The sequence below is a fragment of the Porcisia hertigi genome, chromosome 3 (genome assembly GCF_017918235.1).
Source record: "Porcisia hertigi strain C119 chromosome 3, whole genome shotgun sequence".
NCBI lineage: Eukaryota > Euglenozoa > Kinetoplastea > Trypanosomatida > Trypanosomatidae > Porcisia > Porcisia hertigi.
Genome location: NC_090562.1, coordinates 294963 through 319156, shown reverse-complemented (window position 1 = coordinate 319156; position 24194 = coordinate 294963). Strand labels below are relative to the sequence as shown.

Below are 24194 nucleotides of genomic sequence, written 5' to 3'. Positions count from 1 at the left end.
TCACTGTACACCTGTGGTGTGCATGTGTACAGTGAGAGAGTCGAGGGAGGAGGAGAGGCAATCAACGGATGCAGTGATGGCTATGCGCCTTCACGCCGTTGCCCCTCCGACGGAGAGACGAAGTGGGAAGGGGGATTCGGCCGTGTGTGCTCAGGACAACCCCTGGGCACACACACACACACACGCCGCGCCATCCTCAGTGACGTCTGACAGCCACTCGCGCACGCATACCCACCACCACCCCCTTACCTCACCTCTCCTCACCTCACCTCGACGCCTCTCCGCTCTCTTTTTTTCTGTCGTGAAACATATTTTACATCACGCGCCCCTCCATGCTATCCACACACACACACACACACACAAGCACACACACACGCACACACACGAAAACAGATATCGACGCACCGCATCATGGACTTCATTGATGCCGATGATGCTCAAGAAAAGACCTCAACGGTGGACAAGGTGCCAGCAGATGTAGTGAAGCCTTCGTCGTCGTCGCCACCATCTCTGGGCTCCCCTGCTGATACCGAGTTGCAGTCGCGGCCGCAGGAACGTCTGCAGGACGCATGGAACGTGGGGCAACAGGATGCCCCTCTTCCGCTGCCTCTGCCTGCATCCCCCATGACACGCCGGCGCAAGAAGTCCCTCCTCTCAACAAACTCCTCGGCACATTACCTCAGGGCAACGGCCACCACCACCGCGCGGAGCTGTCGCCCTCGCGCTTCGGCCGGGGCGCACCCAACACCCTCCTCTTCCTCACCCGCATGTGGGTCATTACCTAGAAAGCAGCAGCCACAACGCACCCGAGAAGCAACAATAACGGAGAGGCGAACCACTTCATCGCCACAGAAGTCTGCGCCGCCGCCACAACAGCCCTCGTCATCGCCACAGCCACTGTCAAGGGCTTTAACATCACCCCCAAAGGGCAGCGCAGGGCCCTCTGTCGTCAGTGATGGCGGAACGTCAGCGGCTCATCAGCAGTCGCTTCGAAGGACGTCCTTACAGACGCAGCAGCGGTCCTCACACCCAGGGGCCGCACGCCGCCTGACAAGGATGGCGAGACGGACGTCGTCGGCCGCATCGCCGCACCGCTCACTCATCGATGCTGTCCTGGATGAACAATTTATGCCTGAAGCTGGCCAGCCGCAGCAGCAGCAGGCAGTAGCCACGGACACTCGCATCGCCGCTGCTGTCGACTTGCATGACAGCCCAGGTGTGGCCTCGAAGGGGGATAACGCAGCCGTAGTAACGGTGGCGCCGAGTGCGCGCCACCGGCGTCGTGGTGGCGGAGCCGCAGTGCGGCAACAGCAGCGTCCGGCACAGCACCGAGCGGAGCGCTTCGCCGATGCGACTCGGACAGGAGGAGACCGTGATGACTCCTCTGATGTCGAAAATAGCGACACATTTGAGGACTCGGAATGGCAGCCGCTTCACCAAAAAGCATTGCGACTCCAGCCGCTTCCACCAGCAGCCCCTGCATCGGCATTGATGGAGGAGGTGGAGGCGCTGGTGGGCAATGAGAATGGCGATGTGGTGGAAACGTTTGCGGACGTCTTCGCTGCTCCAACAACGCCAGCAAGACGGACCACGCATTCGGCGGCACAGTCGATGTTGGCGGCAGAGCGCGCGCGCCTGCTACGGGACAGCCCCGGCACGGTGGCCGAGGGGGACGCCGTGGGCGCCGTCACAAACTGGTATGATGCCGACACCCGCGAGCGTCTGTGGAGGCCGACGACAGAGCCGCGTGTGGTGACACGGGCCTTCCGCCCTGGCAGTGCTCCGTGTCAGACAAGAGGCAGGGGTGCAGCCTCCACGAAGTCACCACAGCGGAGGAAGGCGGCCGCCTCACCGGCAGCCCTGCCTGCAGTGGTGGTCGAGTTTCTGCAAGCCGAAGCCGACGCTGAGATGGCGGTGAAGGCGGCACCAGCGACTATCACTGACTCTTCAGAAAACAAGAGCCGTGTCTCATTGCCACGCCACGCGCCCAATGCCGTGGGCTCACGAGCCAGTCCATCACGAGCAACAACCGCCCCCGCCACAGCCCCGCGCACACCGCCCCCTCATCCCCCGTCCCCGCCGGTGCCTTCACCCGCAGCTGAGAGCGCAGCGGTCTTACGAGAGCTGAAAGACCTCCAGCGACGCCTGCGTGGACACGGGCATTGCTCAGAAAAGGCGGCGACACTGACCGAGACGAAACCAAAGACAGGCAACCCTGTTGCAGCGACCCTCAGGAGCTCTGAAGGACTCGAAAGCTTTTCCCCTTGTGACATATCCACCACACTCTCGTCAGCCTCATCGACTGCCACCACAAGCAGCACTACAACAGCGGGGCGCAGGAGGCGGCAGGGCAGCGCCCGCAAAAGCCGTATGGGAGACCTCAGTTGTACCAGCCCCGAGTACTGGGCCACCGCCTCCATCACGGAGATCGTCGACGTTATTGATGGACGGTGCACCATGGCCCCGGGGCGGAAGCGGCAAATGCATAGAAAACAGCGTGGCCAGCCCGACTTTGACCCCACTCGCTACGCCCGGCGCCTCCTGGACAGAACGGCTCGCTCGTGCACTACATCGGCGGCCTCGGATGACACCGATCACGCGTACTTTGACGATAGTGATGGTGATGCCAAGTACGACCCCGCCGGTCACCGCAGCCAGAGCGTACAGGAAGGGCTAGGAGGTGATGAGCGAGACGAACACGCAAGCGGTAGCCGTCATCGCCGTCCACGAAGCGCGCCAGGTGTGGCCTGTGACCCCTCGCTAGCCGCACGGAAGCGCGAGGCGCTACTCCGCTCTGGCCCGACGTGGGCCACAGCGGCAACTGAGATTGGGCTCACCCCGGCAGAGCTGCAAGACCTCCTCCGGTACAGCCTTAGTTCCCCTGATGCAGCCACCACGTGGCTTGCCGTCGGCAGCCATCGCGCACAGGATGGCACGGGAACCGTGGAAGCGGTGATTGGCGCTCAGGACAATAACGACGTTGACCGACGGCGCACGGAGCGGGTAGAAAGACACGGCCACGGCGAAGCAGGCGGGCCTCGGCCCTATGCACAACCGCCCCCTTTACTTCGCTCAGATCCTGTATCGCTGGATGTGGCAGCGCAGACCGCTCTCGTGCAGCGCATCGTCGCGGCGTTGCCAGCCGTTCCTGTTGAGCTACAAGAAGAACTGAGCCGCCAGCGCCGTCTTCTGGAGCGGGTCTGTCGCGATGTCCGCCTCATGAGCGCGCCGGCCCATGCCGCCGTGCAAGCACGCCTGACTTCGCCGACGGTGTCCTTCATGGCTGCTCGGCAGCCGTCGCCGGTGGAGTTCAGTACCGGTGCAAGCGGGGGGGGAGGAGGAGGAGCGGAGACGAGCCCGCCGACGGCCGCAGAGGCCCACAAGGAACGCCAGCATCTGCTATTCACATCTCTACCACGCCCGGCGGCGTTTGTACCGATGGCTGCCCGCGGCCTTTGCGGTGCAGCGGCGGATCCCTCACGGCCACTGCCCCCTGTCCACAGCGACGCCATGGCACCGCGGGAACCATACGAGATGGCGCTGCGCGAGTTGGCAGAGCGGGAGACGCACCACTACGTTAGTGAGCTGGACCGTCAACGCACCATGTACGACCGCCAGCTTCAAGAGGAGCGCCGTCAACGCACACAGGAGCGCCGTCATTACGCAGAGCTTCTCCAGAGCCAGCAGCATAAGCTGCTACGTCACCATCGCGAGACGGTCCATCTTCTGCAGCGCGAGTGCCGTCTTCAGCAACAGCAGCAAGAGTCGCTCGTTCAGCAGCTTGCCGCTTCGCAAGAGGCCGCAGCGCAGCGGCAGCGTGCCCAACATGAGCACACCACGAAAAAAATGCTCGAAGGAGCCACGGACGTCATGAAAAGCTACGTGATGGCAGAGGGTCCTGGGAGAGGCGGGCATGTGACCTTGAATACACCGACGAGGGTGGCAGCGACCCCCGGCGGCGCCGCGCATCGTCGACGACAACGGCCATGCAAGCGCAAGCAAACAGCTGGTAGTCCTGATCCCTCACAGGTGGCTGCTGCCGCGGCCGGCACGCCCCCCCACACGCCCACGTCCCCGCCCTGTGCAGACGTTGCATCGAAGAGGGATCCGTCCGATGCCGGTATGCCCACTGCACAGCTTTTGAGCCCACGGCGGCGCTCGACCAGTCCGACGCACACCGCACCCCCCCTCTCAGCGCCGTCGTCCTCCGTGTTGTCCCCACGATCAAATAACAGCAACGACGGTGCGCGAGAGCCGCACGCGGGCAGAAGGATGCCACCCCTGCCTCCCGCTGCGGCCGCAGACGCTGCACCCATAGAGCCGAACTTCTCGGACGGCGCTGTCACGCCGACAGCAGAAGATGACAAGGGAATGCGGCACCACACCTCTGGCATCACGACACCTGTGATCCCATCGCGGGCTGCCGGTCCCAAGCCCTCCACAAATCGAATAGAGATGCTGCGTGCTGTGTACGTTGGGGACGCTGCTAGATCACAGCCTCCACGACCGCGGACGCAAGGACGCATGACGCTCCCTCTCCACGTGTGCCTCCCCCCAGAGGAAGACACACACCCACGACAGGCTCTCGGCGCGGCTACGCTTGCGGCCGAGTTGGCTGACCTACGCGCGACGGCGGCAGCGCGTGACGCCGGGCTCGTGGAGGGGACACGCCTCTACGGCGCCCAACCCCGCCGTCATGGCCCTCCCGACGCACCACAATCCGCCAGCACTGGTGAAGCGGCAGTGCAGCGACTCCACCCGGCTGTCCCGCACAGAGCACTCTCGGTGTCGCCGTCGTCCACAGGCGTCGAACGTCACGCGCGCACCCCCAACGGGAAGAAGATGGTGAAGAGAGAAGCTGCCAAATCGCGGCGGGGCAGCAGCACCAGGCGTGCGCAAAGAAGTAAAAGCGGAGACGTCAAGTGGCCCGGGCGCTCCCTGGGCAGACGTCCGGGGTGCGCAGCCCCGCACGCCACCCTTGGCTGCGGCGGCGTCGCCAACCGCGCCAGCGGCCGTCTCCCTCGCCGCTTTGACATGGAAGCTGTGAGTCTGCTCTCCAGCGAGACCGGCACAACACCCTTGCATGTATGTGCTCTCCAGAGTGAGTGGGCAGCACATACCCCGCAATGTGGCGTGGACGTCCGTGGCGGCGTGCCGCCAGGAGGAGTACACTACGGTGGTACGTGGTCAGAGGTCATTCATGAAGGGGTTCAAGACGCTCATAGTGGAACAGCCCGGGGTCAGGAGACAGCGGACGCTGTGATTGCAACTGCCGGTGTTACTGCCAGTAAGCCCGCTGTTGGGCGACCACTTTTGGTGCTGAGCCCACCGCGTATTGCTGTCGGTGGGCTGGAAGAGGTCACACACGCGATGAGCGGCGCCGCCACAGCGACCACGCCGGCGTTGTGTATGCCGCAAGCTACCGACGCACAACTACGGTTGGCTCTGCACCACCGCGCTGGTGTCGTCAGCGCCCTCCGCCATGAAGCCCCGTCGTCGCCGTCACCACCACAAGCAGCAGCAGCAGCAGCAGCAAGCGGTGGCGACGGGCATACCATGCTAAACGCGGTCGGCTCCCTTCCCCCATGCGATAGTGTCTTCTTCGGCGCTCCAGCTGAGATTCTCATCAATGCAGCAGACGGCCCCATCATCGGGGATGACGCCAACAACGCGACCCAAAACGCCCCCAGCGCGGCGTCGGCGCCGCTGGGGATGCTCACAGACTACGCACGTGCGTGGGCGCGCTATGTCGCCGCGGAGCGCGAGGTAGAGAGCCGCGCGCTGGCGCTCGCGACGGAAGACGCGGGCGTACTGTCGGCGGTCGCTAGTGCCCCAGAACATCGACGGCATCGTCAAGGAGGGGGGGAGGACGACGCGGCACCAGCCGCTGTAACCATCCCCCGCCCTTCCAGCGTCACCGCGGCGGTGCACTATCGCGAGAGCGAGCTCGGCTGTGACAACCCAGCTCTTCAGAGAGGAAGCGTGCATGTCTCCTCGCACATGGCTGCCGAAGCGCGGGCCCTGACAGAGGCGCGCAGACGGTTGTCGGCGATACGAGCATGCTTCATCACCCCACCATCCCTTGGCGCCGCAAGCAGGGGCAGGGCGACGGGGATGGATGCCGCCCTGAGGGACAATGCTCTCGTTCGCCAACTCGTTGATGCGACGGTGCTGAGTGTACTTGAGGTGCAGAACCACCAGTCGCACGCAGACCCGGTGCGTCAGGTGATGGTTGCCATGGAGCACGAGTTGCTGCGCCTCATGCTGGCTGGCTGTCTCGAGGCAGGCGCAGGAACCACTTCTGGCGTCGCTGAAGAAGCGAAAACACGTCGTCAGCGGGCACAATCGCCGCGGGGACGGCGCTTGGACCCCGAATTGGCTTGCGCATTCGCGGAGGCAGCACTGCAGGAAGCCGTGGACGCCGCCCTTGAGAACTGCCGTTCTGGCAGAAAGACAAGCAGAGCTGCTGCTTCCGCCTCTACCCCCAACGCAACGGGCGCCGCCATGAGTACGGCTACAACGGCATTCGCTCAAACTGCGCAGGCTGCGCCCATGAATGCATCTTTGGCTGCGGAGGTCGATCTTCGCGAACGCGTTCCGATCCCCCTCACCGCGTCCACCGCGTGGCTGCGAGATGAATCACCAATGCCAGAGACAACGCCGCTCGAGCAGGAGGGACCGAAAACGAGCGACGCACAAGACGGGCAGGGTGCAGCAGACGCGATCACGGCGACGGCGACTGTGGTACTGCCGCCGCCGCGAGGCGGCAGCCGCGACGCCACGAACTCCGCGGCGCTGGGATCAGCCGAACCAACTTTGCAGGAAGTGCGCGTTGTCGTTGACCTCAGTCCTGTGGTGCGCAACATAATGATGTCGCACAACTCGGTCTTTGTCACACCCACTCAAAGCTCTCAGCAGCAGCAGCAGGTGGAGGAGGGGGCGCCGCATCGCCCTCGGCCGCACCCGCCAATACAGCAAGAGCAGCTTCCCAGTCGATGGATGGCGCTCGAGGACCGCAGAGACGTCATTGTGGAAACCGAGTGTCGTGTGGTTGCGGCAGCGAAGAGGACAGAGATGTCGCCACCGACAGTCGCGGATGCAGCGATGCAAAGCAAGCACACGCCCGCTCTCTCACCGGCAGCAGCCCCGCTGCCGCCGCCGCCGCCCCCTGTACCAAGTGACGTCAACTTCGCTTCTGCTCATCGACAGGACGCAGCGCCCCCAGCGGATCGCCCGACCTCGCACGACGCGCTGCACCTTACGATGCTGCATCTGCTTCAGTCAGCGCTGCTTGACCAGGAGAGGCTGCAGCGCGCCAGTCTGTCTGACCGTGAGGAGGAACAGCGCCGCGCCCACGAACTGCTTCGCGAGGCTTCAAAGGTCGCTGTACACCAGAGAACGCTCGCAGGGCCCCTAGATGCCTCGGCAGAGCCCCCACCCTCGGGGGCCGCAATCCCCACAACTCAACCCCACCTCGCCTTGCCGCAGCAACCGGTGGCCACCACGGTCGTTGATGCACCACGGCACGAAGACGGGGAGACAACAGAAGCGACGGCGTCGAGGGTGGGCGCGCCGCCATCGCCCCAACTACCGCCTGTTGCAGCACCGTCGACCTCTGCCACGCGCGGCGCTTCCATGCCGCCCGTGCGGGATCCGGTGATGGGGTATGTCCTGGAGTGGATACGCCAGTTTGGCGCCTCGCAACAGCTGCGGTCATCGATGCGCAGCGCGGAGAGAGCCGCCGCCTCACCTTCCCTGGTAGAGGGCCTCACCGCCGCGGCGCAAACAGCGGCGAAGCATGTCATTACACCGCGTGCGCAGGGCACCGCCCAGACACCACTAGCGAACACTATCACACGACACGCCGTGTCACGCCCCTCCACGCGCAACCTCGGCTCCTCGACGTCCATGGAGTCGACGTCGTCGTCGTCGCCATCGATGACGCCGTCGTCGTACACGTCATCGTCGTCGATGCCCACCGATCAGGCGTGGGGACGGTTGAGAATACACTCTAATGAGCACAGCGGCGAACCACACGCGCAAATGCCGCACCACGTCTCATCACGAGCACCGTTAGAAAGACCGCCGATGTACCTGCACGCACCAATACGCAAAGCGCGGCCGATGCTTGACAGACAGCGCGACGACGCATCGTCGAGCACGGCGACGACTCACTACACAACGGGTCGAAACTCTCTGACATCCGGCATTGCTGACGAGTCACGGGTGAACAGAGCGGCGTCGTCGGGCTCGTCGCGCCTCCTCCCTCCTCGTGCTTCAGCTGAAGTCCAGGCAGCACTGGCTGCAGCACTGCGTGCGCATCAGCAGGCCAACCGTCCTGAGGTGTCGACCATGGCGCGGGCAGAGGAGAGCTCTTCTGGAATGGACCACATCCCACTGGGATCTGGCGTGGGCAACACCTCCCATGCGGTCTCGCCGCCGGCGCGCTCCGCCGGGACAACAGCCGTTATGAGAACACCGCCGCCAGCGTTCACGGCATCTGCTGTGCCACGCACCAGTCTTGCCGAGCTGCACACTCCTCCGCCTACGTGGTCCTCGACGACACGCTCTCGTGTCGATGTGCGCGTCGACGACAACGGCGAGGCGAGGCACGTGGGGGATGACGCCTACAAACGGCCGCCTTCCGTGGGCGCAAGAGACAAGGTAGCGGGCACAACGGTCGCCGTAGAGGTTCTCGGTGCCCCGCAACAACGCGCTATCCAACCAAAACCGACGGCGTCAAACAGCGCCGCTGCGTGGGGGAACATAAGCCTGACCAGCACCTCCACGAGTAGCCACAGCCGCAACGGTGGCGCTCGTGGCAACACTCGAGAAGTGGCGCACGCCTACCCCGCTGGAAACAGAACGCTTGCATCATCTGCGATAGGCAAAGCCGCGCCCGCGTCCTCGGCACTCCCGTTTATGTTATCTTGAACAGGCGATGAACCCATTTCGATGCGCGGGAACCACGTTGAACCCCCTCCCGCGTCCACGACACCGTCTCCCCCCCCCCCCCCACGCCCCCTCTCCGCCAGCGCGACCACCACCGCCGCCGTCGGCTCTTTGCCGTACGACTACAGCCCACATCCCCAAGCACAGGTGTTACGCATCCAGCATGAACGCAATGCCAGAGAAATACGGGAACACTCGCAGTGGTACTCGCGAGAGTTGCAGCACTGGAGGCACTGACTGTCGTGCGCCCCCCCCTCCCCTTCCTCCCCCTCTTCTTGTTGACCTTTCGTTTGAAACGTCTACATATCCGCACGTGCTGCAATTTTTTTCGACTTTCCCCTTCCCCCTTCCCCTCACCCACCCTTCACCCCCCCAGCACACACACACGTCAGTGAGTGCGTGGTGTGTGTGTGTGTGTGTTTAGTGGGTACCCGCACTCTGCATTGTGTACCCCCCCCCTCCCCTCCACGCCTCACCCCCTTCTCATCTCTGGTCTCTCCGGCGCGGTTGTTTTGCATCTCACCTCCACCAGGTGCAGCCAATCAAGGTGACTGCTGCTTACAGAAGTAAAGATTTTGTTTCCCATAGATGCATGGTGACGCTGATTGGATAGCAGCGCTGCTGATTGACACACACACACACACACACACGCGCGCGCGCCCGCATCATCCCCTCACTGTAAAGCTGGCAGTGGCTGCACCAACCGGCATAGAGACCAAAGCTCATGCAGCACCCCCGCGCCGGGGAAGCCGCGTCGGGCTACCGTGATCCGACCACTTTGTTTGTCGAGAAATTTTCCTCCACCACCACTACCCTATCCGATGAGAGCGACGAGGACTACCGCATGCCGCAGGGCTTTGTGGCGCCCGGGTCGAGGACGCAGGCGGTCAGTACACAGACAGGTGACCCTAGCCACCCGATGTGGTCTACTCCAGGAATCATGCGTGCGCTCACCGGCAGCAAGCATAAAAACATCGACGCGCGGGTGCACGCGGAGTGGGTGCAGCGACAGCGCGACGAACAAGAACGTCGCTTTCTCCGCAAACGTCGCGCTCTGGACTACGAGCACAGCGTCGTCTTTGTGCAGGCTGGCCCTGAGTCGAGAGATGGGCACCGCAGCCGCGGTGCAAATGACGCACCCCCGCGACGGCAACGCCACGGCAACACCTCAAACGGCGTTCTCCTCGACGACGAGCCAATCGACTATGTCCCTGCGGAGCTCAAGGCATGGTACGTGGCTAGCCGCACTGCTGTGCGCAGGGCTTCACCAGTGACTCACCGGAGGTCGAAGTCTGCGGGGGCCACGGCGCAGGGGAAGGTGCACCACTCCCCCAGGCGCGACCCATCAGTGGAATTGGGGGACTCGCCTGGAGGAGGGGGGGACACACTCGCGACGACAGGGGCGCAGACGAGTCGGCCCACCATAGCGGACCTGCCGAACTCCAGCGAAGATAGTGTCTTTGGGGACGTCGCTGTGGTTGGCCGCCAAGCGATCAGCAGTGGCAGCGCGGGCACTACGTCAGTGAATGTATTGCAAAGCCGCGAAGCACCGCGTGGCAGCAGAGGGTGGCCGCCCGCCTCCTCGGCGGCGGTGGCGGCAGACGCGGCCGCGCTGTACTCCTCAGAATCCTGCGCAACTCCCGGGTCCCCCAGAGAGGGCGATGCCAGTGGCAAAGCTGCTGCTAACGGGAGGGAGGTCGCTCATGGTGACTCTTGCGACGCCGACCGTAGCCTCTGCGCCGACGGGAAAGGCGAGGTGAATGACAGATCAGCAGTAGAGGAGGCTGTCACGGACAGCAACAACGTGGTGTCGCACCCTTGGGGTGGACGACCGCCTTTACGGGCTCACCGCTACGTTGAGCAGCCAAACGGTGTCTTCATCGACCACGCGCATCACGCCGACTTGCTGGCTGAGTACGCCGTCGCGGCAGACCTGCGTCATGCTCAAGAAAAGACCGACGCTCGCCTTGCGCGACGGTGGACCCGGCTTCTTTACGGCCCCCGGGGAGGTCAAGCTGCTCGGTGGGGTGGGGGGCGGAGACTGAAGGGAACGGTGGCGACCGCTGCCTCAGCGAATGGCAGCGGTACGGCCATGTCTCGCTTTCACAAGTACGGGTCGCACGATCCGGCGACATACCGCCAACGGTTTGTGACCACGTTGCGCTACCTGCAGCGGCTACACGTCTTTCTCAGCGCCTTCGCCGCTGGGGTGTCGCTGCTGACGCTCCTTGCCATCACGGTTCCCTTCCCCGACTCCCACACCGGCAGCGGCACATCGGCGGTGCTGCTGCTCGCACTCTTTGCCGATGTCTCCTCCACACAGACGGACACTGCTGCCGCACACGTGTTCCCGGTGCTGGAGCAGGGCCGCCCAGCCTTCGCTCTCTTCCTCACGCTCCTCCAGGGATACAACGCCTCGTTGCTCCTCTGTCTAACTCTATTGATGTTCATTACGGGGTACGCGCCGCTGCCGTGGGGCTTTGCTGAGCAGTACTGGGTGACGCAGCGGCGGCGGTGGCTGAAGCAGGAGCACAACGATACCGAACAGCCTAGCGACAGGGGCAGTGAAACAGGATTGAGTCATCTGACCAGAGGCGGTGGGGGGCACCGCAGAAACAGCATCACCAGTGCCGACGGCAACGGCCTCCCCGGCAACGACAGTACACGAGGGCTTGAGTACACGCGAAGGCTGGGGAGCACAGCACATCAAGCTACCATGTCCTGCAGCGATGTCCTCGGTGGTGTCACAAGCAACGATGGTCATCTCGGTGAGACCTCCGCCTCGGCGCTGTTTCGCACAACGTGCTCGCCACTCTCACCCGATCGTCGGCTGAGCATGTCGCTCGGTGGTGGTGGTGGTGGTCGGACAAACACGGCAGCATACGCTAGCTACGAACCAAGCTACAACGAAAGCATTGGGGATAGTGGACTGGGTAGCCCCCTCGCAGGCGCACACCGCCGCTACAGCAAGGGCACGCACCTGTACGCAGACAGCGGCCTCGCTGGCCAAGGGGGTCGGGGAACGTGGGACGTGGCACAACGCATGCCCCCATCTGCCACAACGTGCATGTCACCGCGTGGAAATGGCAGCAGCACGGGCCGCGCAGCGACAGGCTCGCCAGGCTATCAGCAGCAACAAGAGCAGCCGCATCGACTCCAAGAAACCTTTACGTCACGTGGAGCGCGTTCCGTATTGATGTCGTCTACAGCCCCTGACTTGGAGCCCACCACACCGACCGCACACCGAGGCGGCGGCGGCGGCGGCGGCGGCGCCGGTGTCAACCACCCCACACTGCAGCCGTCGTCGTCGTCGGCTCTTTTTTTTTCAGGCAACCCGCTAGAGGGCAGCCTCTCTGCGAACAATGCATTCACGCGTGCATTTGACGACAGCCAGCGACGTGTCACGAAGTGGCTGTGCAGCACTCTGCATGTGTTGGCACACACCAGCTGCATGTTCTGTGCGCGACGCGGCGAAGGCGCCGCCAAAAGCCAAAGAGCCGGTGGGGCTCGAGGCGGGGCAACGTGGGAAGTTAACGTGTTGGCCACTGGTCATGAACTGGCCTCAGCCTGGAGCCCAGGGATCCGCCACACCGAACCGGTCGTACATGTCTCCCCCTACCTCTATCTTCTACTCAAGCCCCGGCTCTGGTGCGTGGTCGCAGCGTTAGTGCTGACCGTGGCTGAGATCGCGCTGGTCGACGAACGCAGTATCGAATTGTTGTGGCTGGCGCAGCCGGCGTCGTGGGGCTCGGCCGCCGCCGTACCGCCGCCGCGGAGGACCAGTAGCGGAGAGGTAGTCCTTCCCCACGCGTGGACAGTCGCCAACTTTACGTCGACGCCCTTGAGAATGAGCGGCGGTGGCGGTGGCCGACGTCCTGCCGCCGTGCCAGATGCATCTATCCTCTCTGAGGAACCGCTGCAAGTGGACGCCGAGGGTACGCCTGGACATCTCTGGCGCGTGTTGACAGCGATCTATGCGACACGCATGGCGGTGCTCTGGCTCACCTTCCTGCTGAACCTCTTCCTGTAGCCTCCTCTGCCCTTTCTTTCCTTGACGACTGTATGATGTGGACGGGCGAGGGGAGGGGAGGGGAGGGGAGGGGCGAGCCCGTCTCCACGAACGCCGCCGCCCCACCCCCAAAAAAAAAAAGATCCAATGCCCAGGCCACCCATCCGGCGGTGACGGGGACATGTGTCGGCAACGTGGCGCAGTCCAAGTGATGTGTCAACATTGACACGTGAGAGCATCTCACCTGACCCTCACTGACCTAATGGCGAATGAGAGGGGGGGAGGAGGGCACCACATGGCGAAGTTGTGAGACCTGTGCTGCCGGCTCTCAGACAATTGAATCAGCCGTTACGGCTATAGTCATCGACCGCACTGTCTCGCCACACGCGATGCGGACTGTGACAGCCAATCTAGAAGTCTCTTGACGTCACCGGTAATCATGACCAGGGTAGACACCACGGGAACTGGGAGATAAAGACACGTGTGTGTGTGTGTGTGTGTGTGTATGTGTGTGCCCCCCCCCACACCTTCTTCCCTCCCTCCTCCCCCATCCCCGCGTGTGCCTCGACCAGCCTCTCTACTACACTCTCTACATCACCATCGCTGTTACTTCTCCTCTCCCCTCCCTCCCACCCCTCCCACCCTCTGCCATGGACACATAAGCGGCACCTTATACGGGCATACATACATGAATCATTGGCCTCCCCCCTCTCTCTCTCTCTCTTCACTCCCCTCTTGGCATCTCCCGCAGTCGTCATCATCAGAGCACTGCCCAGTCACCCACCGCCACTTTATCATCCCGCTCATTCTCCTCGCTCCGTCACTAAAAAAAAAAAAACGAGGAGGGGGGAGGGGGCAGGTGTGTGTGTGTGTGTGGGAGGCACAACTCATCTTTGGTGTGAGTGGACGGAGACGATCATCACTCCATTTGTTTTTTTCTCTCGTATTGTGCGGCTCACCAACCACACACCCACTAACCACCACAACAGCAACAGCAACAGCAACCACAACACCCCCTGCGACGCGTTTACATGAGTCAGACGAGCGCCTCACCTGCCGTGGGGCCTTCGCGTCGCCCAGACGACAACGATGTCAGTCAGGGTCATGACGACGGTGTACACGAGCATCGTCCATCGCAACAGTCGCAGCCGCTGCATCAAGATGGTGCTGCATCCCCCGTGCGCTTCAGCAACGCGCCTCTGCAACACCACGAGTGTTTGACAAGAAAAATGTTGATGGAGAGCCCGCCTAGCCCGGAAGACATCGAGCTCGCACCACATGTACACGATCGCCTCTCCACAGGCCCGAAGGGGCCGCACCACAGCAACAGCGGTAGTGCTAAGGACAGCGCTGGACACGCGCACGAAACCTCTAGCGCCATGGAAACATACAGCAGAAGCACATCACACGCAAGCACGGTGGCGGGCCTCGCTACGCGTGACCACGACGCCAGCAGTGGTGTGGCGGAGGCAGCAGCGCCCCTCCAGAAACAGCAGCATCCCCAAAGCCGCTGCCGTCAGAGTCGAGCCGTCACCGACTCGGGCGGGGGCGCGGTGAACCGACGACGTGGCCGCAACGCTCGCCCATTACCACCGTTCGCCAAGGTGCCGACAACGGCGGCAATGGGAGCGGCGGTGGCCGCCCGAGCTCAGAAATCGGTGTTGAACCCAAGCACGGCCTTGAGGGCTCCGTCGTCCACAAAACCCCCGCAGCCTGTGTTGCCGAACTCCCCCGCCACCGGCAACATGACCGCCTTCTGCTCTCCGACAAACGTGATGCCGGTGTCCAGCAGCAACAACCAAACCAGAGAAGGCAGTAGTGACAGTGTCATGCGGGACCCGAGGACGCCCCATTTTCACGGCGAAGGCAGCTCGCCAGTGGCGCTGCCCGGTGCTAGGACCTCCGTGGAGGTGGATCACCCCCCCTTACCCACACCGCTCCTGAGCGGCAACAACAACAACAGCAGCAGCAGCACTCTCACCACGAATGCGCTCAGGACAAGGACAGGGATTGATAAAAAGGTGGCAGCAGCGTCAAGAGCATTAACCAGAGAGGTGCCTCGCGAAGACCCGCTCACACAGCCGCTGCTGCCCGAAAGTATTAAGACCGCGACACCGCCCGCAGCATCGGTGGGCTCCGCGGCCCCTGGCAACTCGTCCAGTGCGCTGAACCGCTTTGCCCTACCTCAGTTGCAAACTGAGGAGGCTGGGCACAGCCTTGGTCTTCTGCGCGTCTTACCTACGCCAACCTCTGCTGAGACGGTTCGCCTTGGGGAGGCCCTCGGCAGCGCTGGTGCCAATACTAAAAAGCCAGAAGTAGGCATCGCCGTCACCGACGCAGCGCAGCAGCAGGAGCAGGAGCAGCAGCCGCGCTCAACAGTAACAGCCCAACCCGGGCGCGTTGACGACGATTGCAGTAATACTCTGGGCGTTGTCAGCTTCGCGTCAGTGGGGGACAGACGCATCTACAGTCTAGCCCACTCGCCTCAGACGTCTGGCATCACGTGCACCCTCACGAATGCCACGCCCCACAAAGGCACAACCGCGGCTGTGGCATCAGCAGCAGCAGCAGCCGTGGACCGGGCCTTCACTAGCACAGAGCCGCGAATGGAGCCTCCTCATCAGCTCCCCGACAGTCTTGCACACAGTGGCGGCGGCAGCGCTCTGGCTGACGGCGTGCCCAGTGATAGCCCCCAATACTGCTTTGCGGGCAGCGCGCAGAGCGTACCTCGCAGCCCCGCCACATACTGTATGTCGACAAGCGCTTCGGCAGCAGCCTCAATGGCGGCCATCGGCATCACCCGCAGCACTCCTGCCCTCTGCCCTCTGGGAGCAGGACAGCCACGGCGCCGCCGCATGACAGTCGCAACCCGAGCAGAAGAAGAAGCCCTCCTACGGCAGAGCATCGAGGCTGGTGAAGGCGCCGTCGTTGAGCCGGCAAGCCGAGCAGCGATGCTGACGTGCTCATCCACTGCACCCTCATATGTAGCCTGCATGACTTCAGTGACGGTGTCGGACGGTGTGGGTGTCAGCAGCATGGCCGGGCATTCGCAGTCGCCAGGGCCACAGCAGCAGACGAACGGCCCGATCGATCCGCTTGGCGCTGGCGCTGCTCAGAGCCAGCGCATCAACAGTGTCACCAATAATGTTCACTGGGGCTTGAGCAGCACCGACATGAAGACCTTCAGCAACGGCAGCATCGCCGGTGCAGCGGGCGTGGCACCTATTCTACACGAGCGTAGTGTCCTGGGCAACTCGGTCAACAACAACAACAACAACTCCTCGGTGCTCCTCAGCGGCTCCCTCCTCACCGCCGGCGGTGCCTCGATGCGCGGCTCCTTCAACGCATCCATCTTCACGCAGCAGAACAAGTCTGCTCTGGTGTCTGAGCTCAAGCTGCGACGACAGCGGCTGCAGAAACAACTGGGAGTCTTGCAGAAAGAAGCAACCGCTCGCAACATATTCGCTCTCGTCCGCGCCAGCAATGCCTCGCAGCTGCAGTACCTCCTCCAGGTGGGCCTCTGCTCAGTGAATGACCGCGACTACAACGGCTGCACACCGCTGCATGTGGCGGCCGGAGAGGGCAATCAGACCATTGTGCATGTGCTCCTCTCTTTCGGTGCCGACGTTGTTGCTGTGGACTACAGCGGGCGCACCCCGTTGGACTGCGCCGCGGCGAACCGGCACAGCGGCGTTGCGCACTACCTGCTCACCGTAATCCGCAACAAACACTTCAACAACGACAGCGGTGCTGGTGGGGGTGCAACGAGCAGCCGAGGCGACGATGGTCCGTGTGCGAGCATTCTCGGTGCGGAACCGACCACGGAAGAAGGCTCCGTTGCCACTGAAGTCTACCCGAGCCGATCCAACTCGCCAGCCTGGGGTGCTGCGCCGCTCGGCGTCTCTCCTGCCGAGGCCCCGGCTAGCTCATCCACCTTGTGGACCGCCACTTCGACTACGCAGAGCAGCACCCCCGCGCAGCAGCACCGTGAGCTGTTGGAGTCGTCGCCGACGCTGCTGCTACCTCTCCGTCGGCAACACCGACAGCAGCAGCAGCAGCACTGGGTCTCGTGTTCCACAGTGGCGTCCACACCCTCGCCGAGCATACCAGAAAACTTTGACCCCAATCCCTCCATGGATGCCGCTCTGGGACACACTACAGACGGTGCGAATTGGAGTGAAGGTGATACATCGCCGCCTGTTCCGGGGCGAGGTGTCGATGCCGTCCCTGCAGTGACTGCTGCAGGTGATATTGCGGTGGCTGTCAGTGCCCCGCCATCTACGACATCGAAACCGCTGCGCTCTTCCTTGGCCAGCGGCAGCATCTGTGGCCCAGCGTCGCGCTGGATGCTGCCGCAGTCGACTGGGCCGCAGAACTCCGCGCCCCAGGAAGGGTCGGAAGCGACGGGGAAGTCGAGGGGAGCCAACAGCAGTCTAACGAGACACGAGAGCTTCATGCCCATGTCAGCCTCGCGGTGGCGGCACAACAGCATCCCGCACGGCAGCTCACCGCAGCGGCCAGTCTTTCTGTCTTCGTTAGACTCGACAGCAGCCGCTCACTCCCGCGGCCTCATAGCAGCGGAGTCGAACGCTGGCTCTGCCCCGACTGTGCCGTTCTCCGCCTGCTCTAGCAGCAGTCCCTCACGCCCCTCCACCTTTGTTTCGGGTGTTCGCAGCCCCGCATCGCAGCCGATGGCGCCGCCGCCCAGCGCAGTCAGTATAGGTGAACCCACTACAAGCTTCGGTAATAGCAGCGCTGGCGGTGACGACGACTCCCACAGGCGGCCCGTGGTGTCGGCACCACCGTACCTAGCGGGAGGGGTAGAAGAGAGCGTCAGCTATGAGACCCGCCTTTCGACAACGCAGCGGCCGTCATCACGGACGAGCACCGCCATGTCCCTCACCCAAACCACGGCGACCGCCGCTGCCGCCACGATAGAAAAATGGCCCCACAGTGGGGAAGAGTCACTCGCAGACCCCGACGTCGACGGCATCGTCCACAACCCCCAGGGTCGCCCGCATCCCTTGCAGGACGAGGCCTCCACCAGCTTTCTTGGCGGCTTCGGCTCCGCGTCGTCCGGCTTCCTGTGGAGTAACATCCCGCGCTCGCCCACTACAAGGAAAGACCTGCGACACAACCGTAAAGATCGCAACAACTTCAAGGAGACTGGAAGCTTTCCTGGTGAGATGCCCACCAATCTCCCAACGCATCCAATGCGAGCTGCAGCCACGAGCGCGACCACCGCAGCAATGTTCACCTCAGGAACTGTGGCAACAGCGTCAGGCGGTAGTGCGCAACACCGGCCGATGCTTCTGCGCTCATTGAAGCGTCCACAGAACCGCTTCTCAGCAACGGAGTCGCGGAGAGAAGCGCTGGATGCAGAGAAAGACGTACCCCCAACACGGATGCTACACCCTTTGATGCTTCTTACAGGTGACACACACGACAGGTCGAATGGCGACCGGGGCGGCAGTGACCCCGTGTTGACGACCACAACCCTGACAAGAGCGTCGACAATAGGCACCACCCCCGTCACTCCAATGGTGGGCGGCGCACATAAAAGCTTGGAGGACCTCACAGGGTCCATGGCCGGCTCCGGAGCCGGCTCGCTGCGTGACATGGGCCAGCAGTCGCTTGAGGAGCACCACCACCACTTTCGAATGACCGCAGGTGGCATGCGCATCAACATGCGGCAGTCGAAGGTCAAATTCGACTTGGATAGGTACTCGGCGCCGCTTGCAGAAACGCGTGACGTGTTTGAGCCAACCACGACGGAGGCCGCCGTGACTAGGCTGTCAGTCCCATCAGGCGGCAGCAGTGAACGGAGGAGCAGCACTGTGACGACGGACCACCACCACCACCACGTGGCACAGCACGCCTCTCATCCTGCCGCAGCGGCGCTGTCCACGCCGTGGAGCACAGGTGCCACCTCAGATGCACTCGCACCGGCTAATCCAGCCAACGCGAGCCGCCGGCCTGTCAACGCGCTTGGAGCCACGCCAGAAAAAGCGGAGGCACCAACGACGGCCGAGCGACCACCCGTTGAGAAGCAGCTCTGTCTGGGGGAAGTACAGGACGAGCCGGCGGATCTGTCTGCGTTGGACCACTCGAGCTACACAACTGTCAGCGACACCGTCTCGATGATCGTATGTATGGTGGGACTCCCAGGGCGAGGGAAGAGCTTCATCAGCAAACGGCTCGTGCGCTACATGAACTGGAAGGGTGTCCCGTGTAAAGTGTTCAACGCAGGTAACTATCGGCGACACCTGCTCGGTGTCGAGGAGACCGCTGGTGCTGATTTCTTTGACCCAAACAACCCGCAGGGTGCGCAGCTGCGGGAGCGCATGGCGGAGCTTGCCTGCGAGGATCTCGTCAAGTTCATTGCCTCCTACTCGCTGGCCGTTGGCATTCTCGATGCGACGAACACAACGCGCAAGCGGCGTGCGTGGTTGTCGGACTACTTCCAGCGCGAGGCACAGCGGCATGCATTGCCGTACCGGCTGCTCTTCATTGAGTCTGTTTGCACCGACGACGCCATCGTGATGGAGAACATCCTGCGCAGCAAGTGTGACAATGACGATTTCAAAAATGTGAAGGACGTCGGCACGGTGATTGCCGAGTTTCGGAACCGCATCCTGAACTACGAGAAGGTCTATGAAACACTCGAGCCGGAGGAACGGATGCCGTACATAAAGATTATCAACATCAAGCACCACGTCATCCTCCATCGTGTGCAGAATGGTCTGGGTAGTCGCATAGCGTTCTTCCTCATGAACCTCCACCCCATCGCCTTCCCCATCTACGTAGCGCTGCCGGGAGAGACTGTTGGGGACAGCCAGCACGTCTACGGTGGTGAGGAGCGGCTGACGGCCCGCGGTGAGGCCTACGCGATAGCGCTCAAGAATTTTATTCAGGATCGATACGTCCCGCACATGGTGGTGCTGCACGCCACGAACTACTGCGTGCTGAGCACGCTGGCACCACTGATGGATGGCGCCATGGAAGAGGAAGGCGCTCATTTTCTGCAAGCGGTCGGCAATGCGAACGGTCACGGCGTATCGGGGGGTCGTGCCCTTCCCACCTTCAAGGCCCCCACGCATGCGCCACAACAGCAAGCCGCAGCCACAAAGTCGAGCGCGACGCTCGTAGATCAAGTCGGAACCACAGGGAGGGAAGCGTCGATGTCACAGGCACCAAAGAAAGTTCTCGAGTTGCCATCCTCGATGTACAATGTGGTGCCTCCCCCGGAGGGCAGCGAACAGGACACCCTAGTGCCAAGCGCAGACGGACCACCGTGTCGGCTGCACCCACACAGCCCTGCTGTTTCGGTGACCGCTACTCCTCCCGATGCGGCATCGTATCACTCAACAGGCAGCGCAGTGCCTGACACCAATAAAGCGATGAATAGAGATGATGTGGACCACGCCGAGGTGCCGCCGGCTGCGCAGCTGCGCGACAGCTACGACGGCGGCGTGACGGCTGTCAACGGTCACTCATCCAGCGTGGCGGCGGCGGTGGCTGAGTTCATGCGGGACGACGACAGCGGCGAGGAGGAAGTCGCTGACGATGTGCTCTGCCCGGTGCCGGGGCTCGACAACATCAACTTTGGTCGCTTTAGTGGCCACACCGCCGCGTGGGTGAGCAAGAGGTACCCCCGCCTGTCTACGCTCCTGTATGACATGGATGACGGTGACATGGCGGGCGACGCAAAGGCCGAAGCAGCAGCAGCAACAGCAACAGCAGCAGCAGCAGCGGACCGGCAAGAGCAGCCCGAGTCACTGGAGACTAGAAGTCTGGCGGATACAACCGCATCACTGAAGCTGCCCAGGCCTGTCAAGGCCACCGGTAGCGCTCCACACAACAACCCCGACCCAAGAAATAAAACCTTTCCGGCTGTGGGCCAGTCGTCGGCACCCCTGCCACCACCGATGCACTACGCCACGCATGAAGAAGCCATCGCACACCTCCAGCGCGCCCCGGACGGCGTTGACCCGCGCCTGGCGTACGGCATTCCGTTACCGAATGGTGAGAGCTTCCGACAGGTGAACGTCCGCCTGGAGCCGGCGCTCATGGCGATCATGCGCTCGCAGTCTCCCGTGTTTGTTGTGGCACCCGCGGTTCCGGCACAGGGCGTCCTCTCATTTTTTATGGATCTCATCCCAGAGCTGTCGCCAACCATCCGGATCCCCAAAGGTTGCGTCGTCGAAGTCGGTGTCAAGGACAGCATCACGGTGCATCCGCTGCTCCCAGACGCGCTCCCGGAGAAGATGACACGCTCCCCCCTGACGGTGCTGCCGGAGATCCAAGAGGCCATCCGCGAGGTGGGCGACCTCCAGCTCCCTGGAGAACAACAAGGAAAATATGCACGCTAAAACACAAACCCCCAACCCCCAAGCGGGTTGTTGTTGTGCCGCAGTACTTCTCGAGGCAGCCGCACCTGGGGGGAGAGAGAGAAGGGGTCAATCCTACCGCAACGACAGTGCCACACCACCGTCATCTTAGCTCCGACTTCTCGAGGTCTGCGTTGGGGGTAGTGGGGGAGGGGGGGGGACATCCTCGCCCAACGCTGCACATGGATGGCTTCTCCCACCACCACCACCACCCCACACCCATTCCTCCTCCCTCCCTTTCCAGAGCTGTCCACGGACTTTAGGGTGCACTTGTGGTTGACACGGCGTCTGGTGGCTTTCCATGCAGTGTTTGCTCTGAGGAACCACCCGCTTTATGACGTCCCCTCTCTCCCCCCCTCCGCCCTGCTCCTCCCCCTCTCCCCCCGCCCTGCCCCTCCCCCTCTCCCTCCGCCCCCGCCCTGCTCCTCCCCCTCTCCCCCTCTCCCCCACCCTCACTTCCCTCCGCGCAGCATGTGCGCCTTCCCGTGCGATCCTCTCTGCGACTTTGACTATGCTATTAATTTGCTTTGTGTTGGTGGGAGTCGATAGCCACTCACCCTCCTCATTTTTTCTATCCGTTTGCATTGGTGTGTGTGTGTGTGTGTGTACGTATAGGTGTGTCCCTCCACCTCCCCATCTCCCCCTCTCCCCCCCCCTGCGACCACCACCACCACAACAACCCACCGCTGATACACCTATATGTGGTGCCCCTGCATCACCACCATCAGCTGTCAAACACACACACACAGTAATCAAAGCAGCAAAGAAATGGGTTCGTCCACCACCACCACCACCACCACCAGTCCTGGTCAGACTCCTCTGTCAGGGAGTGGGAGGGAGGACGAACTCCACAGAGTGAAGCATGTCTTAGAAAGGGGGGCCTCCTGCATATTTAACTGCAATAGCCGCTCCCTCCCTCCACTCCCTACACACGCACACACCGTCGCACACTTCAATATGAGCACATCCTCCACTACTCCTGTTCCACCCTCATCTTCCCTTGCTCCCTTCCTCTCTCTCCCCTCCTCTCCTCTTTCCGCGTGTCTGTCTGTGTGTGGTGAGTGGGACGGAGGGGTGTGATGCATGTGCATACCGCCATTCACTAGAGTGGAGCGCAACCACCAACGGCACTGCATATATATCACACACACACACAGAGAGAGACCCACTCCAAAACCCATGCAGGTCCTCTCCGAGGCGACCCCAATGACCAACGGCGAGGTGTACGCGTTGCTGCGCCGTCGCCGGGACGAGCGAAACGCCGCGCGGCACCCGCCCTTTGGATTGCAGCCTCCGCCCGCTGAAGGGCACCAACGCGCGCCGGTCTCCACCGGTGCTGCTGCTGCTGCTGCTGCCGCCGCCGCCGCTACTGCAGCGCCATCGGCGAGGTCCTCGTCGGCCATTTCGAGCGCAGCCTCGGTGGCGAGTAACAGCGGCATGAAGCAGCAGATCAACAGCAAATCTGTGCCGGCAGGTGCGATCGAAAGTGCCTCCGCAGCTGCAGCCGCGTCGACCGCGAGCATCCTCGCCTCGCCATCCTCCGCGCACCTCGTCGTGCTCCTCACCGAGGTGACAATGCTCAACTATATTGCGAACCACTCCTCGTTCCAGGCCGAGTCGATGACGCCGAGCGCAACGGCGCAGGAGCCCGCTGATGGGCGAGGGCATACCTTCACACCACGTGACTTGTATGGGCCCACGTCCGTGTACATCAGGGACATCAGTGCACCGACACACAGTGGCAGTGAAGGCCCAAGCAGTGACGCCTTGAGGGGGTTGACCGCAGCAGCACACGCGCTGGTTGATGCGGGGCTCGTATCCTCACTCTACGCCAAACTGGCAGCTCACCGCCCGGGGACACGCGGCCACGTGAGCGCGGTGGAAGAATTATTGGAGCACTTTGAGGAAGTCGGACGTGCGCAGGAGCGCTCCTACGCGGAAGGCGTGCGCTGTGCGGTTCAGCAGCTTTGGCGCCGGCGGCTGTGTGTACCTGCAGGGGGTCCGTACCCGCAGCCGTGTGTCTCATCCGCAGCGACAGTGCCATCGTTGAGCAACGGTACTGCATTCATTAAAACGGAGCCAATCGCCGAGGAGGACCTCACAGATGACACTACGGAAGCGCTGCAGAGGTCGTCACTGGCAGCCCGACAGTCCTTAGCATCGGCTGCAGCGGCAGCGACAACGACAACGTTGCGGGACGCGGTGATCAGACAAGGCGGCGATGGAGAGACGATCGACGCCGCCGAAGGTGCGCTGCCCACCGCGTTGTCGCGTACGCTGGCGCCGTTGCTGCTCGAGCCTACTCCGCTATGGGGGCCAGCAGCTAGGGGCGGTGGTGGCAGGGATAGCGCAGACGTTGTTGGGAACACAGCCGACACGGCACACAAGCCGCTCAGCTGCCGCATGCAGCTACAGCAGCAGCAAGTGGGTCAGACGCTGCTGTCGGAAGCTGAAGTACTGCAGCTCGTCGTAGGTCGGCCGCAGCGTGCACTTGACGTGTACCGCATCGTGGATGATGTCGATGGCCGTTTGCAGTATAACGAAGAGGCGGTGGAGGCCTTTGTGGAGGCCGTGACGGCCGTCTTTGGAGGGGGGGAGGAGGGGGAGTGCGCAAAGAATTAAAGTCGGGCGGTGGATACTAAAGAAGCTCCAGAAGCATTCATGAAGATGTGCAAGGGGCCGTGTGTGTGTGTGTGTGTGTGTGTGTGTGTCTGCTGGACAACTGTGTCTGCGCACCTCTGTGTTGCACAATTCGACGACAGCCTGAGCCACGGTGCAGGAGGGGAGGAGGAGGGGGGGGGGGGGGCAGAGAGAGCGAGGGAGAGAAGAAAGACTGCCAACAG

The 24194-nt window shown here is 62.8% G+C and overlaps 4 protein-coding genes across 4 annotated transcripts; all 4 read left to right on the top strand.

Moving 5' to 3' along the window:
• Positions 1 to 1056: 1056 nt before the first annotated feature.
• On the top strand, positions 1057 to 8934 carry JKF63_07768 (uncharacterized protein; the record flags this gene model as incomplete). The annotated part of the gene is made up of 1 exon (XM_067903699.1): positions 1057 to 8934. The coding sequence occupies one exon, from the start codon at positions 1057 to 1059 to the stop codon at positions 8932 to 8934; it is 7878 nt and encodes a 2625-aa protein (XP_067759899.1).
• Positions 8935 to 9676: 742 nt separating this feature from the next.
• JKF63_07767 (uncharacterized protein) lies at positions 9677 to 12982 on the top strand (the record flags this gene model as incomplete). The annotated part of the gene is made up of 1 exon (XM_067903698.1): positions 9677 to 12982. The coding sequence occupies one exon, from the start codon at positions 9677 to 9679 to the stop codon at positions 12980 to 12982; it is 3306 nt and encodes a 1101-aa protein (XP_067759898.1).
• Positions 12983 to 14190: 1208 nt separating this feature from the next.
• JKF63_07766 (uncharacterized protein) lies at positions 14191 to 21333 on the top strand (the record flags this gene model as incomplete). Its single annotated transcript, XM_067903697.1, has 1 exon — positions 14191 to 21333. The coding sequence occupies one exon, from the start codon at positions 14191 to 14193 to the stop codon at positions 21331 to 21333; it is 7143 nt and encodes a 2380-aa protein (XP_067759897.1).
• Positions 21334 to 22557: 1224 nt separating this feature from the next.
• On the top strand, positions 22558 to 23973 carry JKF63_07765 (uncharacterized protein; the record flags this gene model as incomplete). Its single annotated transcript, XM_067903696.1, has 2 exons — positions 22558 to 23051; positions 23091 to 23973. 2 exons carry the CDS (start codon positions 22558 to 22560, stop codon positions 23971 to 23973), a joined length of 1377 nt encoding a protein of 458 aa, XP_067759896.1.
• Between the last annotated feature and the right edge of the window lie 221 nt (positions 23974 to 24194).